Here is a 21,491-nt window from a genome sequence, read left to right on the forward strand (position 1 = left end):
TTTATTACAATAGATGAATTCTTGTAAAAGAGTTCTCATTATCCAATAGGTCCTTATTTTTAAAAAGTATACCACAATTCCTTAGAAATAACATCTATTTAATAGTTTCTATCTAAACCTTTATTGGTTGCTTAAATATGAATTAATGTTAACATCACTTTATTGTTCCATATTAACTTTAAGTAATTGTAAAGTCTCCGATAACTTTAGGATAGCTGTATATAACTGTTTCTGTCTGTGTTTCATTCTCGTTTTCACTCGAGACACATTGTGTGCCATCACCTTAAAAAAATAGTTCATCATATTAATTATGAACAATTTTAAAGAAAATACAGAATAACACTCAATATAATATTTCATTGAATCCGAATTAGAGTAATGTTCATTATAATACACAACTGATTTATTGAAAATTATAATTTCTCATAATTTACTGTCATTGTGAAGCTTATTACACTCATTTTTACTAATTTGAATTGATTTAATAATTATAAAGAATATATTTTACAGTTAAATATTTTGTTTTACATAATGTAAAGTTGTACTTTCAATTTTTTAAATCAAATTGATGGTGCACATGTTACTTTATAAAGAACTTACTTTAATAATTGTACTTTGATCGAATTTTTATTATTTTTGAGTCTCACTTGTCAGACTGTTATAGATTACATTTTACATAATGTTAAAGTACACATGAACTTTACATGTAAATTAGATAAGGATCGACTATACATCTATCAATATAGACATGTGATTATTGTAAGAAGGAAATAAAATATACTTACTTCCATATAAGACTATTGTTTTATTTAACTTGCTGATTGTTACCTGAAAAATGAAAATGATATATGATCAAAGTATATTTTTTACTTTTGCTTTACATAATTTCAACATTTATGTCCTGAAAATAAAAGTTTTTATACAAAACTTACAGGGGACAGAACAATTTCTCTGTACTTTTTGAGATATAACTTAAGCGGTTCCACATAATTATCAAATCCCAAAGCATTCATTGCAAATAAAACATCTTCTCCGTTGATTGTTTTCCTTTTCTCCATCTGACAACGATCGCTTGCTTCACTCGTTATGAATGATATAAATTCTGAAATGCATTCTTGTACACATTCTCTAGCATCTTTAGCAATCTGTAAATTGATATGATGATTGATATAATGAAGGAAGTAAGTTAAAAATGCTTATTCAAAACACACATTCATACCTTTCCATTTTCTGGGATAGCTCTTTTCATAATTTTCGCTATATTAGCAATAGGTAAAAATCGATCCTGCTCACGAAGAGGTACATTTTTCCCACCACTGTTAGAATCGGAGTTGTTTTCTTCTTGTTCTATAAAACCATTTGTTTATGAATAAACTGCCAGTATAAATTACAATTAGTAGGTACTAAAAAAATCACTTGTTTACCCAAAACATCGTCGGAGTTCACAACATAAGTCTCTTCATCGACTAGAAAGCCATTGTCCAATCTAACCAAATCACCACCAAGTTCATCGCTTTCCATGGTACAAGGATAGATATATATTTTAAACAACAACAAGATTTAATTAAAGATACGGTAAATATAAATTAAGGCAATCTAGTTATAATGATAATATTCCTTATTTACTTCTCTGAAATCAACATCAATAACTCGATTCGACTCCAATTGTCAATTAACAATTACTAAATATTAGTTAACGTCAGTTTGAGTTGAGTCTCCAGATAAATAAGGTTTTTTTTATCAATAATATAGTATAGTTTTTAAGTATTGTGACCTTTGAATTTATAAACAATTTAATTAAAATTATTAGTTTAATAAAATATAAAAACAATCAATTAGTTTTTAAAATATCTTAAAAACATTACCACATCTGGATATATTCATAACGTATATTTTAAAAATATATGTGTTTCCAAACTTAAGCTGTAAAATGTAATGTAAATACTAAATACCAGTTACAATAGGTATGATAATCATATTAGGTAAAAAATCTATTATTTATTTACCCATACAATTTAATTTAAGGAAGAACCTAAAATCAATCTTTATCTATTCACTACCTACTAATAGTGCCTGTCTGTCACTATCAATTCTTATTTCTTATCTGTGAAAAATAACCAATTTTCTACTGGTGAAGCAAATCATTTTTAATTTTTTAATAATTTTATTATGTCTTAATATACGTTGCTATCTTCGATAAGATTATTTTCTTCATGTTGAAAAAAACAAATAAAAATATTATTGTTACTATCAGACACGGTTTTAAACTGAATGATCGATAACTTAATATTGGAACTAGGTTACCCTGTTAAGAGTTTAGATTCGTGATAATTTAATTTTTCGGATTTTTGCTGAAATTTTAATACAATGGGAGTACCGAAATTCTTTCGATACACCAGTGAAAGGTATCCGTGCCTTAATGAGTTGGTTAAACAATATCAGGTACGTTGATTTCATAATTTCAATAATGTTATATTATGTAGTTTTTATAATTGAAGTGAATTTTTATTATTGTAAGTCAACATGTTTTGGATGAATGAAAAAAGCTTGATTATTGTACTTAGGTCAAACTGCTTAATAATTTGTCTATACTTTTATTAAAATACCCTACCAATCTTTAACTTAAACATTGTTTCACAATATTCTTTTCAGATACCGGATTTTGACAACATGTATTTGGATATGAATGGAATCATACACAACTGCTCCCATCCAGATGATTCTAACCCTCATTTTCGAATCACTGAAGAAAAGATATTCAAAGATATCTTCCATTATATTAGTATTCTATTTCAAATAATTCGGCCTAAGAAATTATTCTTTATGGCTATTGATGGTGTAGCTCCAAGAGCAAAAATGAATCAACAGAGAGGAAGGAGGTAAAATTATTTTACTTTGTTTTTCTTTATTGGTACTCTACTTGAGATTAGTATCAATCCTGTAAGTTTTATGTGCTGTATTAGTGTTTATAATTTACAATATGCTGGTCAGGGAAGTTGTGTTACATATGAGAGATTTGCCTGATTAACATTTTTACCATATGTGCATGATGCATTGTACAACCTGTTCTGGATTTTAAATTCTTCGAACTTTTACCTAGTTGTGACAATTTTATTATTGATATATCCATATTTATATTTTAAAAGTTTCTTTTATATTTGTGTTTTTTATTTTATAGATTTAGATCAGCAAGGGAAGCAGAAAGCTTAGAAGAAAATGCAAAAGCAAAAGGTATTACAATCTTTTTAAAGTTTCATAAGTATGAATGTGAGTTTACAGACATGAAAGTATAGCTACAAGGCATTTAATTCTTTTTCCAGGTGAAGTACTGCCTACTGAAAAGAGATTTGATAGTAACTGTATCACACCAGGAACAGTTTTTATGGCTCGTTTACATGAACAGCTCAAATATTTTGTCAAGGATAAAATCTCAACTGATCCATTGTGGTCAGATGTCAAAGTTGTATTATCTGGTCATGAGGTGAGTGTATTGTAGTTAATAGAATAATAGACTATTAATAGTTCTATATAAAAAAAAGAAGAAAACAAACAATAGAGTATTATATATTTATTATACATTAGATAGTTCTTAAATATTTAAAAAAATCAATATCATTTTATACAAATCTATTATAATTTAATTATACTAAATAATGATATTATTATTATTATAAAACTGTAACATTATTTTTTGGACCAAAAATATTAGAATACACTTAACTAATGTGTAATCTAGATAAAGAAACTCTTCATGAACTAATTGGCTCACATACCAATTAATATGTATGATCCAAAAATTTAAGGCTGCTGCTTAATTATTAAATTAAGTTTTGATATATTTTTTTTAATTTAACTTTTATATTATTTAACAGACCCCTGGGGAAGGAGAACATAAGATAATGGATTATATTCGTTGGTCTCGTTCCCAGCCGGATTATAATCCAAACACACGTCATTGCCTCTATGGCTTAGATGCAGATCTCATTATGCTGGGCATGTGCACACATGAACCACACTTTGCATTATTGAGAGAGGAAGTGAGTTTATTTGATTATAGTGATTATGACAAATTATTCTAGTGTACATATGTAAAGTACTAATTGTAGTCTATATTTGTGTATTAGCAAAATTTTTAATTGCTTATATTTTTTTTGTAATCTACATCAAATCTGTTAGTTTTATACATTTATGTTAAAACAAACAAATGTAATATTCTTTAGATATTTTCTTTTCTTTAGATGTTTGGACTAGTATTAATTGTGAGATTCCTCACAATCATTCTCATTGTCTGTTACAATTGTTTGATAAGTTCAGTTAAAATAAATCTTAAAAATACACACATAAAATAAGGTGCAATTTTTACAGGTAAAATTCGGAAGAACCACACAACGTTCAACAAGTCCTGAAGAAACAAACTTCTATCTTCTCCATTTATCTTTATTAAGAGAATACTTAGAACAAGAATTTATATCTATTAAGGACAAGTTACCTTTCGAATATGATATAGAAAAAATTGTTGATGATTGGGTGCTGATGGGCTTCCTAGTTGGCAATGATTTTATACCCCATTTGCCAAATATGCATATCAGCAATGATGCATTACCTCTTTTATATAGTACATATATGACTGTTCTCCCAACTTTGAATGGTATGTTAGAAATTCTGCAATTGTGTCTTTAAAACTTGTGTTACGACATTTATGTTTTATACCTATTTCAAGGATATATAAATGAGGCGGGAGATCTACATTTAGAAAGATTTGAGATATTCATGCAGGAATTGGCAAAGATAGATAAGGAGAAATTTCAAGATACATATGCAGATCTCAAATATTTTGAGGCAAAGACTGGCAGAAGACCAAATGCTATGGAGAGAAAGGAGGTTTGTAGAAATGTGAAATATGTTTTAATTACTGTAACCAACAAAACTTCAAACCTACAAATTTTTATGACCAAATAATATCATTATCTTGCATTTATAGGTATTTTTTATTTGAATTTTTATATATAGAACAGCTATTCCAGTTTCACACACAAACACAAAAACGGATAATGTTGTAACTAGTCACTATGTAAATAGATATTTATTTTTAAAATTTATTCTCACAGTATAAACCAAACAATGATGAAACATTTAATGTAAATGTCGAAGACATAAAGGCTAACAAACCTGATGACGAATTGCAAGCTCTGATAAATGCTACGCAAGATATGGTAAGTGTAATTTTATCATTATGATGAATCTTAAAGTAGTTCAATTCTTTCATAATTATAATGATAAATAATAACAATAATGATAAATGAATACGATGTAGTGAGAAAGGTTTTGAGAATGGATGTGGATGGATATAGGGGACGACCCAAGAAACGATGGATGAATGGTGTGAAAGACGATATGGTTAGAAAGAATGTTACTTGTAAGTAATACTTATAAGTAATGTTCTTGTAACCCCAAGTAAAATTGGGATAAGGTCAGGAGAATGATGAATAATAAATGTATAAGTAGCTATAGAGCAAAAGTGCCTGGTTGTCTAATTAGATTTATATTTGTTCCACCCATCTCGCATATGGACCATTCACCGAAAATCGTGATAGTAATTAATTGTTAAGATATTTAAGCAAAATGTTCTTTGATTACAAACGAACTTAGGTGCTGAATGGTACAAAGCAAAGGTCGAAATTTTTAAGAAAAATAAATATAGTCAGAATTGTGAATTAGTTATTACATTATAACCAGATTCTGTCAGAGTACAGAGTTATATGATATTTTATGTAGATGAAGATGATGACGATCATAATAATGTAGAACTACATTGTGGGAAATCAATTAATCAAATTTGTACAATGTAGAAATTTTGTAAATAGCAAACAAGTTAGTTTGTTGTAGTTGAAAATACAAAAAATATGTCCTACTACAAAACATGTAAAATATGTTTGAGAGGAATTATCAGTAAGAAACAGATCTTTGTATATATAAAAACTGTTAATAAACTCCTAACATTTATTTTCGACCTTGTTCGATTTTTTCTTCAAGTTTTTTTTTATATCAAACAACAGCTCATAAAATGAACCAAAATTAATTATTCAAGATCATACTCCAATCCAAGGCTGATAATTATCGCATCATGATATGGAACAGAAAATCTTTTACATGTCGTACTATACTTTTCTTTCTCTTTCAAAACAGCTTATGGATGACATGGATGGAAATCTGGACTCTGACTATGAAGAGACAAGTGATGGTAAATAAATGCTAAGCATAGCATAGATATGTTGTTTTCTAAATCTGTGTAAACTTTAATAGATATTTCTTTTCAATTTTATAGAGGAAGCAAATATCGAAATGGAGTTTATATTACACAAGAAGGATTATTATATGAATAAATTGGACTATTCTAAAGTAACAGAGTAAGTGCAAGTTAACAGTTAATGGCTAAAGGACATAACATGCATGAAAATTATTTGCAGAAAAATCTAAAGTCTTGCATTAATTAGGCTTAGATAAATAAATATTAAAAAATAATTATAATAATGTTTGCTTTTTAGTGAAGTATTAGCAGATCAAGCAGAAGGCTATGTAAGAGCCATACAATGGAATCTCTTCTATTACTACAAGGGTTGTCCGTCGTGGTGTTGGTACTATCCACACCATTATGCTCCATACATTTCAGACATAAAAGGGTTTAAGGATCTTAAGATAGAATTCGAACTTGGTGAACCTTTCAAGCCTTTTGAACAAGTAATAAAAACAATTTTATATCTATGTTAAACACTTATACCAATTAGAAATACAATAGTAACTCTGTATGTTTATTACCTCACTTCAGTGATCCGGATCCGGATCCGGGATCAGTGTTGGAGGAACAGCTGTTACTAATAGACATAAATGTGTTTGGTTATTGTAATAAATCAAATACAATGTAAAACCAAAGTCTTAGCTAATTTTGCCCGCACATAAAAATAATTAATATATATAAAGTGAATTACTTTTTAATTATACAATTTCTACACCGGTACTATTTTCAAAACTAAATGTTTTATTTAAATAATAAAGATGAATAAAATACTGCTTATTGTAGCTTTTAGCGGTGCTGCCAGCTGCAAGCAAACATTTACTTCCATCGCCGTTCCATGATCTGATGACAGATGAAGATTCTCCTATCGTCCACTACTACCCTGTGCTTTTCGAAACTGACCTCAATGGCAAAAAAAACAGCTGGGAAGCTGTAGTTCTGATACCGTTCATTGATGAGGCAAGTACTGGTTTGAATTCATAATAAACTTTACTTAGTAACCTGTCAATTATTCTACCCCAAACAAGCAATACTTTTGACTGTGTTACAGTATGCGAGGATAAGCCAGTGTAAATACAGGCTTAAAGTCTTAAACCGCATTGACGGCTTAAAATTGGTATAATAAAAATGGTCTGCTATTTGTCTCCGGGTGTCTTTGATCTATGTAGTTTAAACTGCTGATAACAGCATGTCTGTCACAATCGTATCTAATTGATTTGATGATGCCCACGACATAATACAGTGCTCAAGTCTGTGCGCAAACAATGCAGCAGTCTATTCCTCTCAAATCCGATTGGACAGAGAGAGTTCACAACCAACTTCCAAATTTTGGATTGGTACCGAGAATTTTTTGACAGAATAACACAATACTTTTGGCCGAGGCTTTAAACCCAAGACCTCGGGGCTTTAAGCCTCATAAGTTTGTAACTAAACTGACGAGGCCGTCTAGTTGATATGACAATTAGTAAATAACTTTATCACAATACCGTATGTAATTATAAACAAATCATATTATTCATTATATAATAAATCATGTGTTTTTAGACAAATCTTCTATCAGCAATGGCTCCTTGCTACCAGAGATTAACAGAAGAGGAACTGAAACGCAACACACACGGGCCTATGCTTGTGTATACCAGGACTACAGAAAATTTAGGTAGGTTGAAATAAGTGGAACGCTCACCAGTTATCTAGCCCTTTCCGATCTGCTTGATCCTTTGGCTTTGCGTAGAGATGTATGCGTGAATTTTCACGGGGGTTGTTTCGAGGAATTGTTCGGATTAATCCCGGCTGCTGAATTTTACCTTCGGTCAACTCGTCAAAATTCCAAATATAACCCGCATCACCTAGATGTCCGAAAATCCATAGCAGTGCGTTTTTAAGACATTTTCTGCCTCGCACAACCACTCTGTGGAACCAGCTTTCGCCGGCGGTTTTTCCGAACCGAGACGTCTTGGGAACCTTCAAAAAAAGAGCGTACTCCTCCCTGAAAGGCCGGCAACGCACCTGCAAGCCCCCGGTTTTGCAGATGTCCATGGGCGGTGGTAGTCACTTTCTATCAGGTGAGCGTCCCGCTCGTTTGCCACCTATAACATAAAAAAAATATCTTTGTAGTATTTGGCGCATTGGCTGTTAATTGTAAGAAAATTAACAGTATTCTATCAGGGAATTAAAAAGGAAATATTTTAAAGGCCAGAACTTGTGGGCAAGGCTTTGTGTAAGTCTGTCTGGGTTATCTCACTTCACATATTCTACTGCGAAAAAGCAATATTTAGTAATGTCATGTTCCAGTTTGTAGGGTGAGTGAGTCAGTGTTACTACAAGGATAGGGGACAAAAAACTAAGATGTTATAGTTTTTAAGCTTGTCGGCGCATTGGCGACGTAAGGAATGTTTAATATTAATTACAGTGCCAATTTTTTAGGTCTATGGTGTGACCACTTATTACCTAAGATGGCCCACGGTGATATTTTCTATAAAATAAATGTACTACCCTGAACACTTAATGTCATCGTTTTCCATGCACTGGTATGAATTACTGTATGGAAATGTTAATTTGTAAATGGATCTGTCGTCCTTATTTGTGTTTAACTGCTTTCATAACGGAACTTCACAAACTTTTTTCAATGATCTAATAATTTGCTAAAATTAAGATAATTAAATAACGTAACGAAAAATTTTATGTTAAATTTTAATTTAATTGCAGGTCCAATAATTGCTCCAGATTATTTCTCACCCATAGCTGAGAATCACGCTAAAGAAATTGCAGTCTGGCGAACTGAGCTCGATGTTCCTGCTAGCGAGCTCAAGAGAGGAATGTTGCCCAATGTGGACAGAGAGTTGTTGTATCCTGGCTTCCCCACCATGAGGCATTTGAAATACAAGGTATACAGTTGAATAAAGATAATAAGTTGCTATAAAAAGCTAGTTTGGTAGCATAATTTTTTTTTCAATTTGTTTGAATTTTATTGAATAAGCTTTTTTTGTGTAAAGGTAAAATAGCTGTACTACCATTGACATTATGTATTATACATTATTGTTTCTGTGTTGTAATTGATAAATGAATCTCTCAACGGAAAGGTCTTTAGATTTATAAACATATTTAAGATTATTTTGCTGTACATTAATTTGCTCGAAGGATTTTGATTAAATTTTTCATATCATCAGAATGTTATTAGTTATTAAAATTTAACGTATTTAATTTTTTGTATTCCAGACGAGTCTAAAGAAATGCAAAGTGAAAGTTTTCGATCAACCATCTCGTAACGAGAGTATGATAGTGGAAATAATTCCAACCGAAACCACAGACCCGCTACTAGAAGACGCTGCTCGGAAGCTCCTGGGCAAGATCATATGGGTCGGCTGGCCGCATCTGACACAGGCCAAGTGAGTCTTATGTTAATCAAAACTGCTGTTTTCCGTTTTATGTATTTACTGTCCACCACACATTCACAAAAGATCTATTCCGATGGAGACTATTCCGTGTAAATTCCAGTCGATTGATTTCAGACAACCACGGTGCAACTTTACTACTTTGACAAACTTTAAAACTTTTTTTTTTTTTCAAATATATATTTCATTCATAAATGTTTGTATACATTTCCATTAAATTCACACAGACATATTTTTATATGCTTTCTTACAACGGACACTATAACATTTTCGTCATAACAATGATGATGTTCTTCTGACCGAATCGCAGCCACGGCGCCAATATCAAAGAGTAGCCACTTGTACAATTATATCTTATGATGTAGGCGTATGTGCGCAAACACAGATATACATTAGCATCTCACATTACTGACTAGAGTGGACCCTCTGTCCATGTTTGCAGTCTACGCGCAGGACAATAACCTTTAATTGGTTTCCTAGGCACGCGGTTGCAGTTAAATATGTGGACACAACAATTCGTATGTTGTCAAGAATACGTCATATGTAACTATGATATGTACATTAATTTGCAGAGTGATATCAGTCTCGAATGAGAAATTGCGTCTTCATCACATCGACAAGCAGAACAACAACCTGGACGGCGTCAGCTTCTCCACGGAGCCCAATGTAGGCAACTTGCACAAACAGTGGATATCTGAGCGGTCCACCATTATTGAACAGTATGTATTCGATCTATTCATTTGGTATTATAGCATTAATATATTGTATTCGTTGAATTGGTACTGTAATATACTGATATATAATATTATGATTGGGGAACGACGATTTTATTCTACTGATAAAAGACTGAAAATAATTAACTGATGAAAATAATGAAAAGTTTCTTAAAACCATTTTCTTTCCTCTTACAGCAACATGAATCGTCTGGGCATAGAATTAGGAGAAGTCAAAGTTATAGTTCATGCTCTTAATTTGAAAGGTAAGATAGAAAATTTGTATGACACAAATGTTATTTTATTTTCTTCTTTATTATTTTGGCTTTGATACATCGTCAGTGTATCAAGGATAAAAAAACTTTCTCTAGCAATTCGATATTTTACTTATATATAAATATAGAATACCTGGTTTATTCTGAGGAATACTTTCTTACTTAAAATAAATAAAGTTTTGAGATGTATCATAAAAATGTTCGTTTGATGAATGATGTCCAGGCTACAAGTACGTGGTGGAGGACAATGTGAGCATGGCGTTGGAGGAGCAGTGGTGCACCGTGAGCTGCGGATACGCGCTGCAGGCCACGCTGGCCACGCTGCCGGGCGCGCAGCAGCGCCCGCCCGCCCGCTACCTCACGCCGCAGCAGGCCTACCCTCCCGGCGACCAGGTGTTCCTGCTGACGCAGGGACAGTACTACGGCTGTCTCGCGACCGTGAGTACCGTAGAGTAAAACCATTTTTTTTCTTTCATTTTTAACCAGATTATTAGTACATACTCGAATTAAAAATATGATTTCAATTCCTGGATAGTATAGAAACAAACAAACAGTTTCATAGTCACAGTTATAAAAATAAATACCACGATACTCCTACCGACGACACACGGCGGTTCAAAGTATCGCCGGGGCCGTCGGAGGGAGTCTCGTGTAAGAGTGAGTGAGAGCCGGCGGCTGCGCAGGTGGTGAGCGCGGACACGCAGCGCAGCGGGCGCATCAAGGTGTGCGTGCGCGAGCGGCCCGAGCCGCGGCCGCGCGCGCAGCCCGCCGCCTGCGCCTACCGCGCCGCGCACCACGCCGCCGCCGCCTGCGGTGCGTGCCCGAGCCTCCTGCCGACTCGGATACCTCATTTATCTTCGATACGATTTGCCCCTGGCTCTGCCTCTGCTATATCGTGCCCGACATTCGGTTCCTGGTTAACATTTCTTGAGCTTTGACACAACATTAATTACTTAATTAATATTACTTTCAAAGATGCGAAAACGACTTCGCCTACATTCAAAACGCTACTTTTACGAATCCCTGGTGAATACGATAGATTTTATTTTTATTTTGCGACCAATTAATGGCGATATAATTCGTTGCCACCTAGATGTCCAATTCAATGCAAAAGTTGTTTAGTTGTCTTGACCCCCCTCATTGAAATAGGCTTTAGAGCCGTTGCAGGTGCAGGTTGCACCTGAATTATGTCCATTGAAATATTGAACCGTAAGCGAAGTAGTTCCTATGTTTATTTACGCACACATAACTGTAATATAATATTTCTGCATTACTTATTGTCGGTTCAGAATGGAGGACACAACACCCCAAGCCTTATTATTCGACGACTATACTTAACTGATTCATAGTTACGACACTTAAACATTGAAATAAAATTTACCAACATAATATCTTCTAGAAAGTAAAATATATGATGGTAATATATTTTTTTAGGTATATCGACTCAGATGTTGTCTCGTATAACGGGGACTGTACTGGTTGTTCTGGGCGAACGAAACGACTTGCCTACTGAGGGTCAAAGCAAGGTCAACGTGGGACTAAACCTTAAGTTTAATAAAAAGGTGCGTATATCAATATAAGAGATATATTTTATGCATAAACTATGTTTTATAGATTTTATAATGCTTGTCATAGATACATATATCGATTATGTAAACTGATAATTCTTTATTTTTATAAAGTAGTGCGTATTTATGTACTTTTATGCATCTACTTCCTTGACTTAAATAAAAATAGTTTTTAATCGCATGCAGATTAATCACAATAAAAATAATAATATATGTAATAATTGTTATAAATTTAATTAAAATAGTATTAATAAGATGTGATATAGTATCGTATTATAATAGAAAATATAACGCACAGAACCAGGAAGTGTCGGGATACACGCGTCGTTGCAAGCTGAGCAACTCGTGGCTGTACTCGGAGCGCTGCGTGAGCCTCGTCAAGAACTACGCGCAGCAGTTCCCCGACCTCTTCGACAAGCTCGCCTACTCGCCCAGTTGCGACGTGTACTTCGAGAGCGATCTCTGGCCGCAGGAAGTCGGGTAGGGCGTCGAGGATATAAGGCCTCCCTGAGTAATTTTTCAATCGGAGATTCGGTCTCGGTTTGACGTGTCGTGGTAGTAAAATATTAGATATACGTCTGATATATGAATAGCATCGCTCGGCAGGAAGGACAAGCCGCAGGACGTGGTCCAGTGGCTGAAGAGCCAGCCGCACGGCGCGGCGGCGCGGCGCGAGTGCGGCTCCGACGCGCTGGAGCCCGAGGAGATGCGCGCGCTGTGCGACGACCTGCAGCGCCAGCTGCAGCTGCTCGAGGGGCAGGAGAAGAACGTCACCTTGCACGTCAAGTGGAACCTGCTCTACAAGGTTCAATTTAAATGAACGTGGATACAATCGTGTGAGAATCGTAGAGGCGGAGTCGGGTGGTGTAGCGTTCGCATGGCTTGCAGCCGGAGCTGCAGCTGGGCAGCGCGGGCGCGGAGGCGGCGGGCGCGTGCCGGCTGTACGACCGCGTGGTGTGCGTGGCGGGCGCGGGGGGCGCGGGCGGCGCGGCGCTGGCGGGCGCGCGCGGCACGGTGACGGCCGTGCTGCGCGCCGCCGCGCACAACACGGTGCGCCTGGCCGACCGCCTCAACGCGCAGCCCGCCTACCAGGTCATGCTGGACGAGCCGTGCGCCGCCGCGCACACCGAGGACCTCTTCCCGGAGCCGCGCTTCTACAGGTACCGCTTTGTTTTCCTCCCGTTTGTCTGTTATGGTCTCTATGAGTGATAAAATAGTTGTTGTTATGAAATTAATGAACACGTACCTTCCAACGTGCTAATTTTTATCTATATTAAAAATGCAACTAAAATGTCACGTTAGGCAAATGATGCGAATGAAAAAGAAGTTTTGTTTAAAAGTATCGTTCATTTCAAATTTTAAAATGCTACTTTAAGTTCGATACGGTTCTACAATCAGAATGCTACCTCACAACCTGCTGAACATATCGTACGGGCGGAAGCTGCGCGAGGCGGTGAGCGAGACGGAGCCCTTCAACTACGGCCCGCCCACGGTGCTGCGGCGCGACGGACACAACTCCGCCTTCGCGAGTTACAGGTGACATGAAACTTTACCACGTTTCAATCGAATACATGCATTTCACAAGATTATTTAAAATTAAATGTTGTATTTAAAATTATGTTCTTTTAAAATCTTTAATTTAATATGTTGCCATTGACTTTAAGATCAAATAAAATCTAATGTTGATTGCTCGTGTTTCGCAGTCCCCCGAGAGAACTAAAGACTCCTGTCGCAGAAACACGGACTAACGCAACTAACAACAATGTCACTAATGGGCCACCACAGGTACATTTTACATTTCGATATTATTTTGTTAACTCTTTAAGGAAAATAAAAATAAAACTTCTGGAGCAAATTAAAACGTTAATACAATTATACGAGAACATTCCTATTATTGGAAAACAAATTATTAGCAATGCTTACCTTCATCCATAGACAATGACACCGTTAGAGGTGAAAACCATTGCTTACACCGTCTTTATCCCCAACCAGAGTCTAGTCTTTATTCAGTATAGAAGTATTTACGACTGTCAAAAAAAAATATATTTAAGACCAGTTTGGAAACAAATAATAAGACGTTACCTTATTGTTCATATAATTATCTCAACCCCTTACAAACGGGACATAGCATTAAAAAGTATAATGAAATAAAAATTATAATAATTTTGCCAGTTTGCTTAGCAGTATGAAATAATGCCGAGGCTGCAGTCAAAAAAATGTAAATAATCTTACGATGACAATCATAACTACTGTCTATGATCCAATTTACTTTAACTTATAATATTCTGTATTCTGTTTTCCCGCCCATTCATTACGCAACAAACTCAAAAACTACCAAACGGATTTTTATACGGTTTTTACTAATGGATGGAGTGATTCATGAGGAATGTGTATTATTCATTAGGTTTTGTGTAAATTAGTTGAAATATTATAATTAGTGTTGAAGATTTTAAATCTTATTCTTCTCGTGAGAATAAGATTTGATGTTGTTCGTTGGTTCGTTGTTCCAATGAAAATCGATATACTGAGGAGTGACTGATTTTGAGGAGTACTGAATCGATCAAAATATGTTAGTACGTCAGCTAAACACGGTGCAGTCCTGAACGAATAGTATAATTAAACTATTAATGTAATAATAATATTATGCATATTTTTGAATATTTTAGCCGCAGGACAACGCTACAAATCTTCTTAGAAGCTTGCTGAAGATAAGCGAAAGTGAAGCTGAAGCCAGCAAAAAGAACCATAAGGTGCATATTTCAACTATACAGATTACAAGTGCTCTTGTATATCATACATAATTACTCGATGAATATGAATATAAAATAAATCTTCCAAAATTAATATTCTATGTACAAAAATATTATATAATATTATATTATGTAAACTTTTGTATCCCTGACTACGTATGAAAAATTTCATGATGATCGGTTGCGTATTTAAAACGCAAAATCGCTAAAAAGTCACTTTGACATATACAACATTTGTTAGAATATTAACTTTTATTAAATAATTATAATAACCGTCTCAATGTTCAGATACAAAATCATCAAGAACCAAACTCGAGTTGGCGCATTAAAAACGACTACCCGGCCACTTCCTCGCCGAACAAGTGAGTTATAATATATATTATTCATAACTATAAGATGGTTATAAACTATAACTTTAATAATACAATGTCATCAGGGAATATAAATTAAATATTTGATGATTGGTATTGTATATTACTTTACCAACAGGATATCTTTTATTGTATATTTATTATAGTATACAATCATATGAATATTGAGGATCACGTGTAAGGAATACACTTTAAAACCTTTTGTTTTTAAATTTTAAAAGTATTAGGTCAAAATGTAATAACTTACATTTTTGCAGCACACACACACACTATGGCTTAATATACACATGTTGTACAATTATTTATCTTGCACACAACGGGGACACCCGATAATAGACTCATAGAAAATATTATATGGATATTAGTAATATAAAAGTACTTTTTTATTATATTAATAATAAAAAAGTAGTAATGTTTCATGCAGCGTTAATCATCTGTTCTGGAATTTGTTTTCTGGGTAAGAAGTAATGAAAACGTAGTTTGTTCGAATATTCCCGCTTTTTATTTAGAGGTTATTATTTCTAGTAGATATTTTTATAGTAACTACGAAATGAAATCAATGCCTGCGGAAATCTAATTATTTTTTTTAATGATTTTTGACCCATGGAATGTCACTTTCAAATTTAAATTTGGAAGAGGTTTATCCAAAATATAAGTTTGTATATAGTATTGTACCTGGATATTTGCACCTTAATATTTTTAGGTTGGTAGTATATCAGCAAATTAGCAATATACTTTTTGGTATATGAAAACCCGTCTCGGTAGCTCATCCCATTTTGTTAATATAGAATGTAAGCACCACCACGCATGAACGGTACAAGTCTTTAATATTTTTCACAGAGCCAATGCTAATGGACGATAATGACCCAGTGACTTTCAATTGTCCTTTTATATTATATTAAGATTGACTGAAATAAACAATTTTAGCAACTATTTTAATTAGACTGACATCTTAAATTATTCGGTATGAGCAACGGTTTCTTTACGGTTCGGCTTATAAATCAACGTATTAGAAGCTAATACACGCGATTAGAATCATTAAAATTATGCTAATCATCTAGTTCTTTTACTTTACACTTATAGCCGACATTTGCAACTTATTATTTTTCAATCGTTACACCAGCATAAGTACTCCACTTAGCACATCTCGTCGTTTAGCTCTCATTACGATGAAAGTGTAGCACAATTTAATACTATGAAAATATTATTTACATCGATGCTTTGCAATTGGCTAAACGTACCTAAAGGTATCGTTTGACGTCACACGTGTTCCGTTCCATTCCCATAGGGTCTATCCTAACAACACAGGAACAATAACAATACATACTTTTCTCGTACAGACCTCAACAACAGAATTGGCGTAAAGATAACTCATACAATCGACCACAGCCGTACAAAGAGTGGACGAACTCCACGTACAAGGTAAGATCGAAGAGTAATTAACTGTTTGGCTTCTTAAATAATGTTTGCCAGCTATAATGGAATACTCGAAGATTATAACTTCACACTCCTTTTACAAGCTACTACTTAATTTCACTTCGGCAGATTTAATAAAAGTCTGTCTTAGGAATATCAGTTATAATATTTTTTTTTATTTAAAATTTTGTGATACGGCGAGAGCCGTCCTCCGGTCCGTGTAGTCCGCTGTAATAAGTGCCGTCCCCGCAGCCGGCGGGCGCGCTGCCGCCGTTCCCGAGCTTCGTGCCGCCGGAGTGCGTGTTCCCCGCGCACCTGCCGCCGCCCGCCTGGACGCAGGCGCCGCCGCCGCCGCCGCAGGTCTTGTATACGCCCTGACATTCGGTCGCTTACCTTAATGATAATATCCGCGTCATTTTTGCACCTCCCGATCTTATGAAATATGCAAATAAATAAGGAGTCCCTCTGGGGGCTAGAGGGGATACTCAAAAATTCGAACTAAACAGATTTTGCTATTAAACTTACACGACAAATATAGAAGCGTTTTTTTCTACACTTTTTCATCTTTAAAATCAAGTAAATAAAATAAAAGTTTATTGTGATGCCTGAAATCAGTATTGTCCTTTTGGTACGGACGTGATAAATACCGTTCGAATTATATTATGCGACTAATATATTTCGCAATTCGTGAAAAAATATATATATATATATTATATATACTTACTTGCAAATTCTGTTAAAAGTTGTATTTGTTACTTTACAATTATTATCAACAGGATATAAAAACGATCCCGCTTCCAAGTCAATCGATAGTCAACACGGGAGTTCCTCCGAGTACCAACAGTGCGGATAAATTGAGCAACCCGTTCGTCCCACTACAAGTTCAGACGTCCCAACGGTGAGTTATTAGTTCGTATGGTATAAAAAACGAACTCACCAATTACTTAAATTAGTACTGCTTCGTTTGTGTTCCTGTTGGAAGTAAAAGGGAGCTTTTACGCATTGATGGTCTAAGAACTGAGAATTAGTTAGTGGTACGTCTTATAATGTCTTTATCCGGTAACCTATTTGCTCGTCTTCGTTTAATGAAATATTAAAAAAAAAAAATTTTTCACCTTTAATACCCAAAATCTTTAATAATAAATTTGACTACTTCGATAATTCTCTTTTTTATAAAAAAAATATTTCTTTTTATATATTCTTATAACTAATGTCCACCCTTAGTAGCTAGAGATACTTGACAACAAGCGACTAAACGTCGAAGAGTGAAGACAAGTGTTTACTCTTCAAAGCGTCGATTGACGATAAAAGTTTTACTCAGTAATTGTCCTGACGTAATACTAAGAATTTGAGGAAAATTATTATCTTTTCATTTTATCATTTCAATGATCAAAAAGTTCAAGATATACATTGTAGTGTAGTCACTTATGTTGTTTGGCGCCTTATGAAATTATCGAATACATAAACAAAATCACAAATCTAAAATTTTCCATAATATCAAAGAATTTTGAAGTTAGAATTATAAAGTTGGTTTTAAAACTTATTGTTTTTTTAAATAAAATCATTATTTTTGAAACGTAGTATTGTATGGAAGTTTTAGTTTAAAACGTAAAAGTCTTTTTAGTCTTCATCGATTGACGTTACCATATTTATCCCATATTGCCTAACAAAACTAAAAAGGAGGGCATAGCACAGCCCAAGCGGGGTTTTAAAATTTCAACAATAGGGATGATTCCTAAGAAGTTCCCGATGCGACTGGAACTCTCACCGGCCACACTATCCAGTAAAATAAAAATGGAATAATACTCAGTTAATTGAAATTAGTGAAAACTGTTTAATTAACCTTAAACGGGTCGCAGGTCCCGGCGCGCCGACACGGCGGGCTCCGCGCGCCCCGCGCCGCGCGCGCCGCCCGCCCGCGCGCCTGCGCCGCCCCCCGCCGCGCTCGTGAGTCGCACACTTACTTACGGAGCCACTGACCTAACCCAACACACACTCCGTCATTTAGTCAAATCATAATAGTACTAGTAGTAACTGTTGTAAAGGTTATTGATACAAGGATACATATATTACTGACCACCCTGACTTACACGGTTGGAAATTTTCAAATTAGATTGTAAAATAATAATTAGGGGCCTGCTTGCCGTTGTGGCCCCAGGGCCTCCAGGGTCGGGGTGAGAGAATCGATGCTATATCGACACGCGGATGGCAAGAAAAAAGCTAGTGATCGCTTTTAAAGATGAATACCCGTTTGTTTTTCAGTCTACGTACGCTTGCCGGGCAATTGCAGGGTCCATATCTATTTACCACTACTCGTGCTTATTTGTTCAATCTTGTCAGTTCTTGAGAGTAAATTGATGCATTGTATCAAGTTAATATTATTTTTGTCTCGTTTTTTAAGATTCCGCAACAACAGACCACATCGAGACCTCAAAGGAAGAAGAAACCGAGAATAGCAGCGAACCTTCCCTTCCAGATGGACTAAGTAATAAGTACTGTTCGTTATTTTAATGTTTTAAATAAAATATACATCTTTTAATAAATATATGTCTACAAGAATCTGCATTATGGTGCGTTTCCACAGAAAGACTTGTCAATTTCTGTATTGACATCAGTTTGCAAACAGAAAGTAAACAGAGATAATATAACATTGTAACCATTTTTGGTGACAACTTGAAGTATTAAAGAAACTTTTCGAAAGTCACCAATTTTCCTTTCGTGGAGACGAAGCTTTATGAGTAGATAGTGAATTTGAACGATATAATTTTACATTGTTAAATCGAATAATCACCGATCGAGATATGAAAATTGTTAAAAATTAATTATTATATTTATTTAATAATATGACATTATTTTTAGATTTAGGTTAGTTTTTAAAAATTTTCATATTAAGGTTTTTATCTCATGTCACAGTAACATCTCAGAATTTAATGTACATTATGTAAATATTACGGAGTTGAGTGTTGGGAAAGTCATAGTTCAATGTGATTTAATCTCACCCGAGTTCCTTATTACTGATTAAGTTTTGTAATTATTATTATTTTATTGTAATAACGTAAAGCATAACACTGTCATCGCGTTTAGATTTGACTCCTGCATTGGCTGCAATATATTGAATGGTTTTTTAAATAATCTAATAAAATCGTTTGATTCTTTACTTAAGATGAAGTATGAAGTTTTTATAAAAAAATGTTTGCTTCTCAAAGTTGTATTGTTTTAGATAAGTTAGGTACTTGTGTTTGAAACAGATGACAAGCATTTGATAAAGTATGTTCCTAACTTTTTTTAATAAGTAAAATTATATACATACCCCAAGGGAATAAGTGTGGAACCTGCGACTTTCACATCGCTGGAAACCCTCTGTATCGTTGAGCTACTGGTGCTTAAATGTATATCATAAGTTTAATGATTCAATATTATTATTATTATTTAAACAGATAAGTGTACGGACGCATTTGCAGCTACTTGTCAGTGAGGTAACTTTATACGCACATCATTGTGACATAATTATTACATAAAACAACTGTTTATTAGCAATTGACCTCAGATCTTCGCTCTAGGTTATCGATATTCTATGCAAGTTCTTTCAATTACTGTCAACCATATACCGCAATATATTGAATAAATAGTAACCTCCTATATCAACCATATGGTCATAAACTTAAAGTACATATTCCAATATATGGTATACTAATAAAATTAATACATATTACTTGGTAACTTTCCGTACAATTAAATAGGTAATATCGATTACGTGTTTCTGAATGTATTTTTACATAATAATTTTGAAAATTAAGTACATATTGATGTTAGTCGATGTCCATTCCGTACGTTATATTTTAAAATAATATATAATGCATGTTAGCGAACTGAACTATTTTTGTAGATTGTGTACTATTTTCGACCAACTTTTCTGTGACGTTTCTGTAGATACTACATACTATGTTTTGAGTACAAAACAATCGTGTACATCAATCGGTACAAATTTTTCTACAGTATATAGATATTCGATTTAATTAGATGTAGTTATTGCTGACCTATTCTATGAAACGAAGTTTTATTGCAAGTTTTAAAATTTACTGACCTCGTGCAATTTAAGATGTCCGATTTGACGTACTTATTTGATGAAATTAGAAGTGAATCATTACATATTTTTTAAAAAATAAATATTTAATTTACTTATAATGGAAAAGGAAGAATTATTTGGAACTTAAGCAAGTTTGTTTTTCATTAAATTATGGTTCTGTATTTGATTTTCGATCTATATGAAAAGAATCAGTCAAATAAGAATGTAAATCATATTTGAATAATTTAATTGGATATTTTGCTAGGACCATTTTAAAGTAATGATATTAAAGTTTTTTTTCTTTTTAAGAAATAGTCATAACCTCATATTTTTATTCTAACCATACTGTAAAAGTACAGTCACCTATAAAAACTGAAATCATTTAAGTTTTTTATAGGTGATATTACGTTTTTTTTTTTTTGTCAATGTGAAAACAAAATCGATATTCATTTTTATTTAGTATAATTAAAAGTTTTCAAATCAGGTATCTTAATTGCGATTTCGTGATCATTGATATGTGGAAATATTTTCCTTATGATGTTACTTATGTTTGGAATTTATTTATTTCGACAGAATTTTCTTCGTATCAAATTTAATATAATACATAAATATTTATATTGAGGAGAATATATTTGATATTGAAATAAA

At 33.9% G+C, this 21,491-nt stretch overlaps 2 protein-coding genes across 5 annotated transcripts; one reads left to right on the forward strand and one right to left on the reverse strand.

Annotated features, from left to right (window-relative positions):
• Positions 1 to 97: 97 nt before the first annotated feature.
• Positions 98 to 1,672, reverse strand: LOC125064241 (nuclear transcription factor Y subunit B-4). The gene is made up of 5 exons (XM_047671190.1): positions 1,425 to 1,672; positions 1,220 to 1,347; positions 933 to 1,145; positions 786 to 828; positions 98 to 282 (listed from the first exon to the last, which is right to left on the reverse strand). Exons 1-5 carry the CDS (start codon positions 1,519 to 1,521, stop codon positions 179 to 181), a joined length of 585 nt encoding a protein of 194 aa, XP_047527146.1. The 5' UTR covers positions 1,522 to 1,672; the 3' UTR covers positions 98 to 178.
• A 451-nt stretch (positions 1,673 to 2,123) lies between these two features.
• Positions 2,124 to 19,456, forward strand: LOC125064107 (5'-3' exoribonuclease 1). Of its 4 annotated transcripts, none has more exons than XM_047670900.1 (33): positions 2,124 to 2,442; positions 2,653 to 2,879; positions 3,179 to 3,231; positions 3,321 to 3,481; positions 3,873 to 4,037; positions 4,366 to 4,648; positions 4,721 to 4,881; positions 5,109 to 5,213; positions 6,187 to 6,241; positions 6,326 to 6,407; positions 6,546 to 6,738; positions 7,079 to 7,252; positions 7,838 to 7,949; positions 8,999 to 9,177; positions 9,509 to 9,678; positions 10,257 to 10,403; positions 10,596 to 10,663; positions 10,896 to 11,110; positions 11,356 to 11,485; positions 12,107 to 12,234; positions 12,539 to 12,720; positions 12,847 to 13,045; positions 13,129 to 13,400; positions 13,639 to 13,776; positions 13,944 to 14,025; positions 14,907 to 14,990; positions 15,279 to 15,352; positions 15,771 to 15,818; positions 16,702 to 16,783; positions 17,030 to 17,137; positions 17,551 to 17,675; positions 18,637 to 18,724; positions 19,179 to 19,456. In XM_047670900.1, exons 1-33 carry the CDS (start codon positions 2,368 to 2,370, stop codon positions 19,260 to 19,262), a joined length of 4,449 nt encoding a protein of 1,482 aa, XP_047526856.1. In that variant the 5' UTR covers positions 2,124 to 2,367; the 3' UTR covers positions 19,263 to 19,456. The 4 variants fall into 4 exon arrangements, with proteins under 4 accessions (XP_047526856.1, XP_047526858.1, XP_047526859.1 ...); XM_047670902.1 differs by having other exon boundaries at positions 17,554 to 17,675; XM_047670903.1 differs by having other exon boundaries at positions 15,786 to 15,818.
• Positions 19,457 to 21,491: the final 2,035 nt, after the last annotated feature.

This window comes from Vanessa atalanta, chromosome 5 (genome assembly GCF_905147765.1).
Source record: "Vanessa atalanta chromosome 5, ilVanAtal1.2, whole genome shotgun sequence".
Lineage (NCBI taxonomy): Eukaryota > Metazoa > Arthropoda > Insecta > Lepidoptera > Nymphalidae > Vanessa > Vanessa atalanta.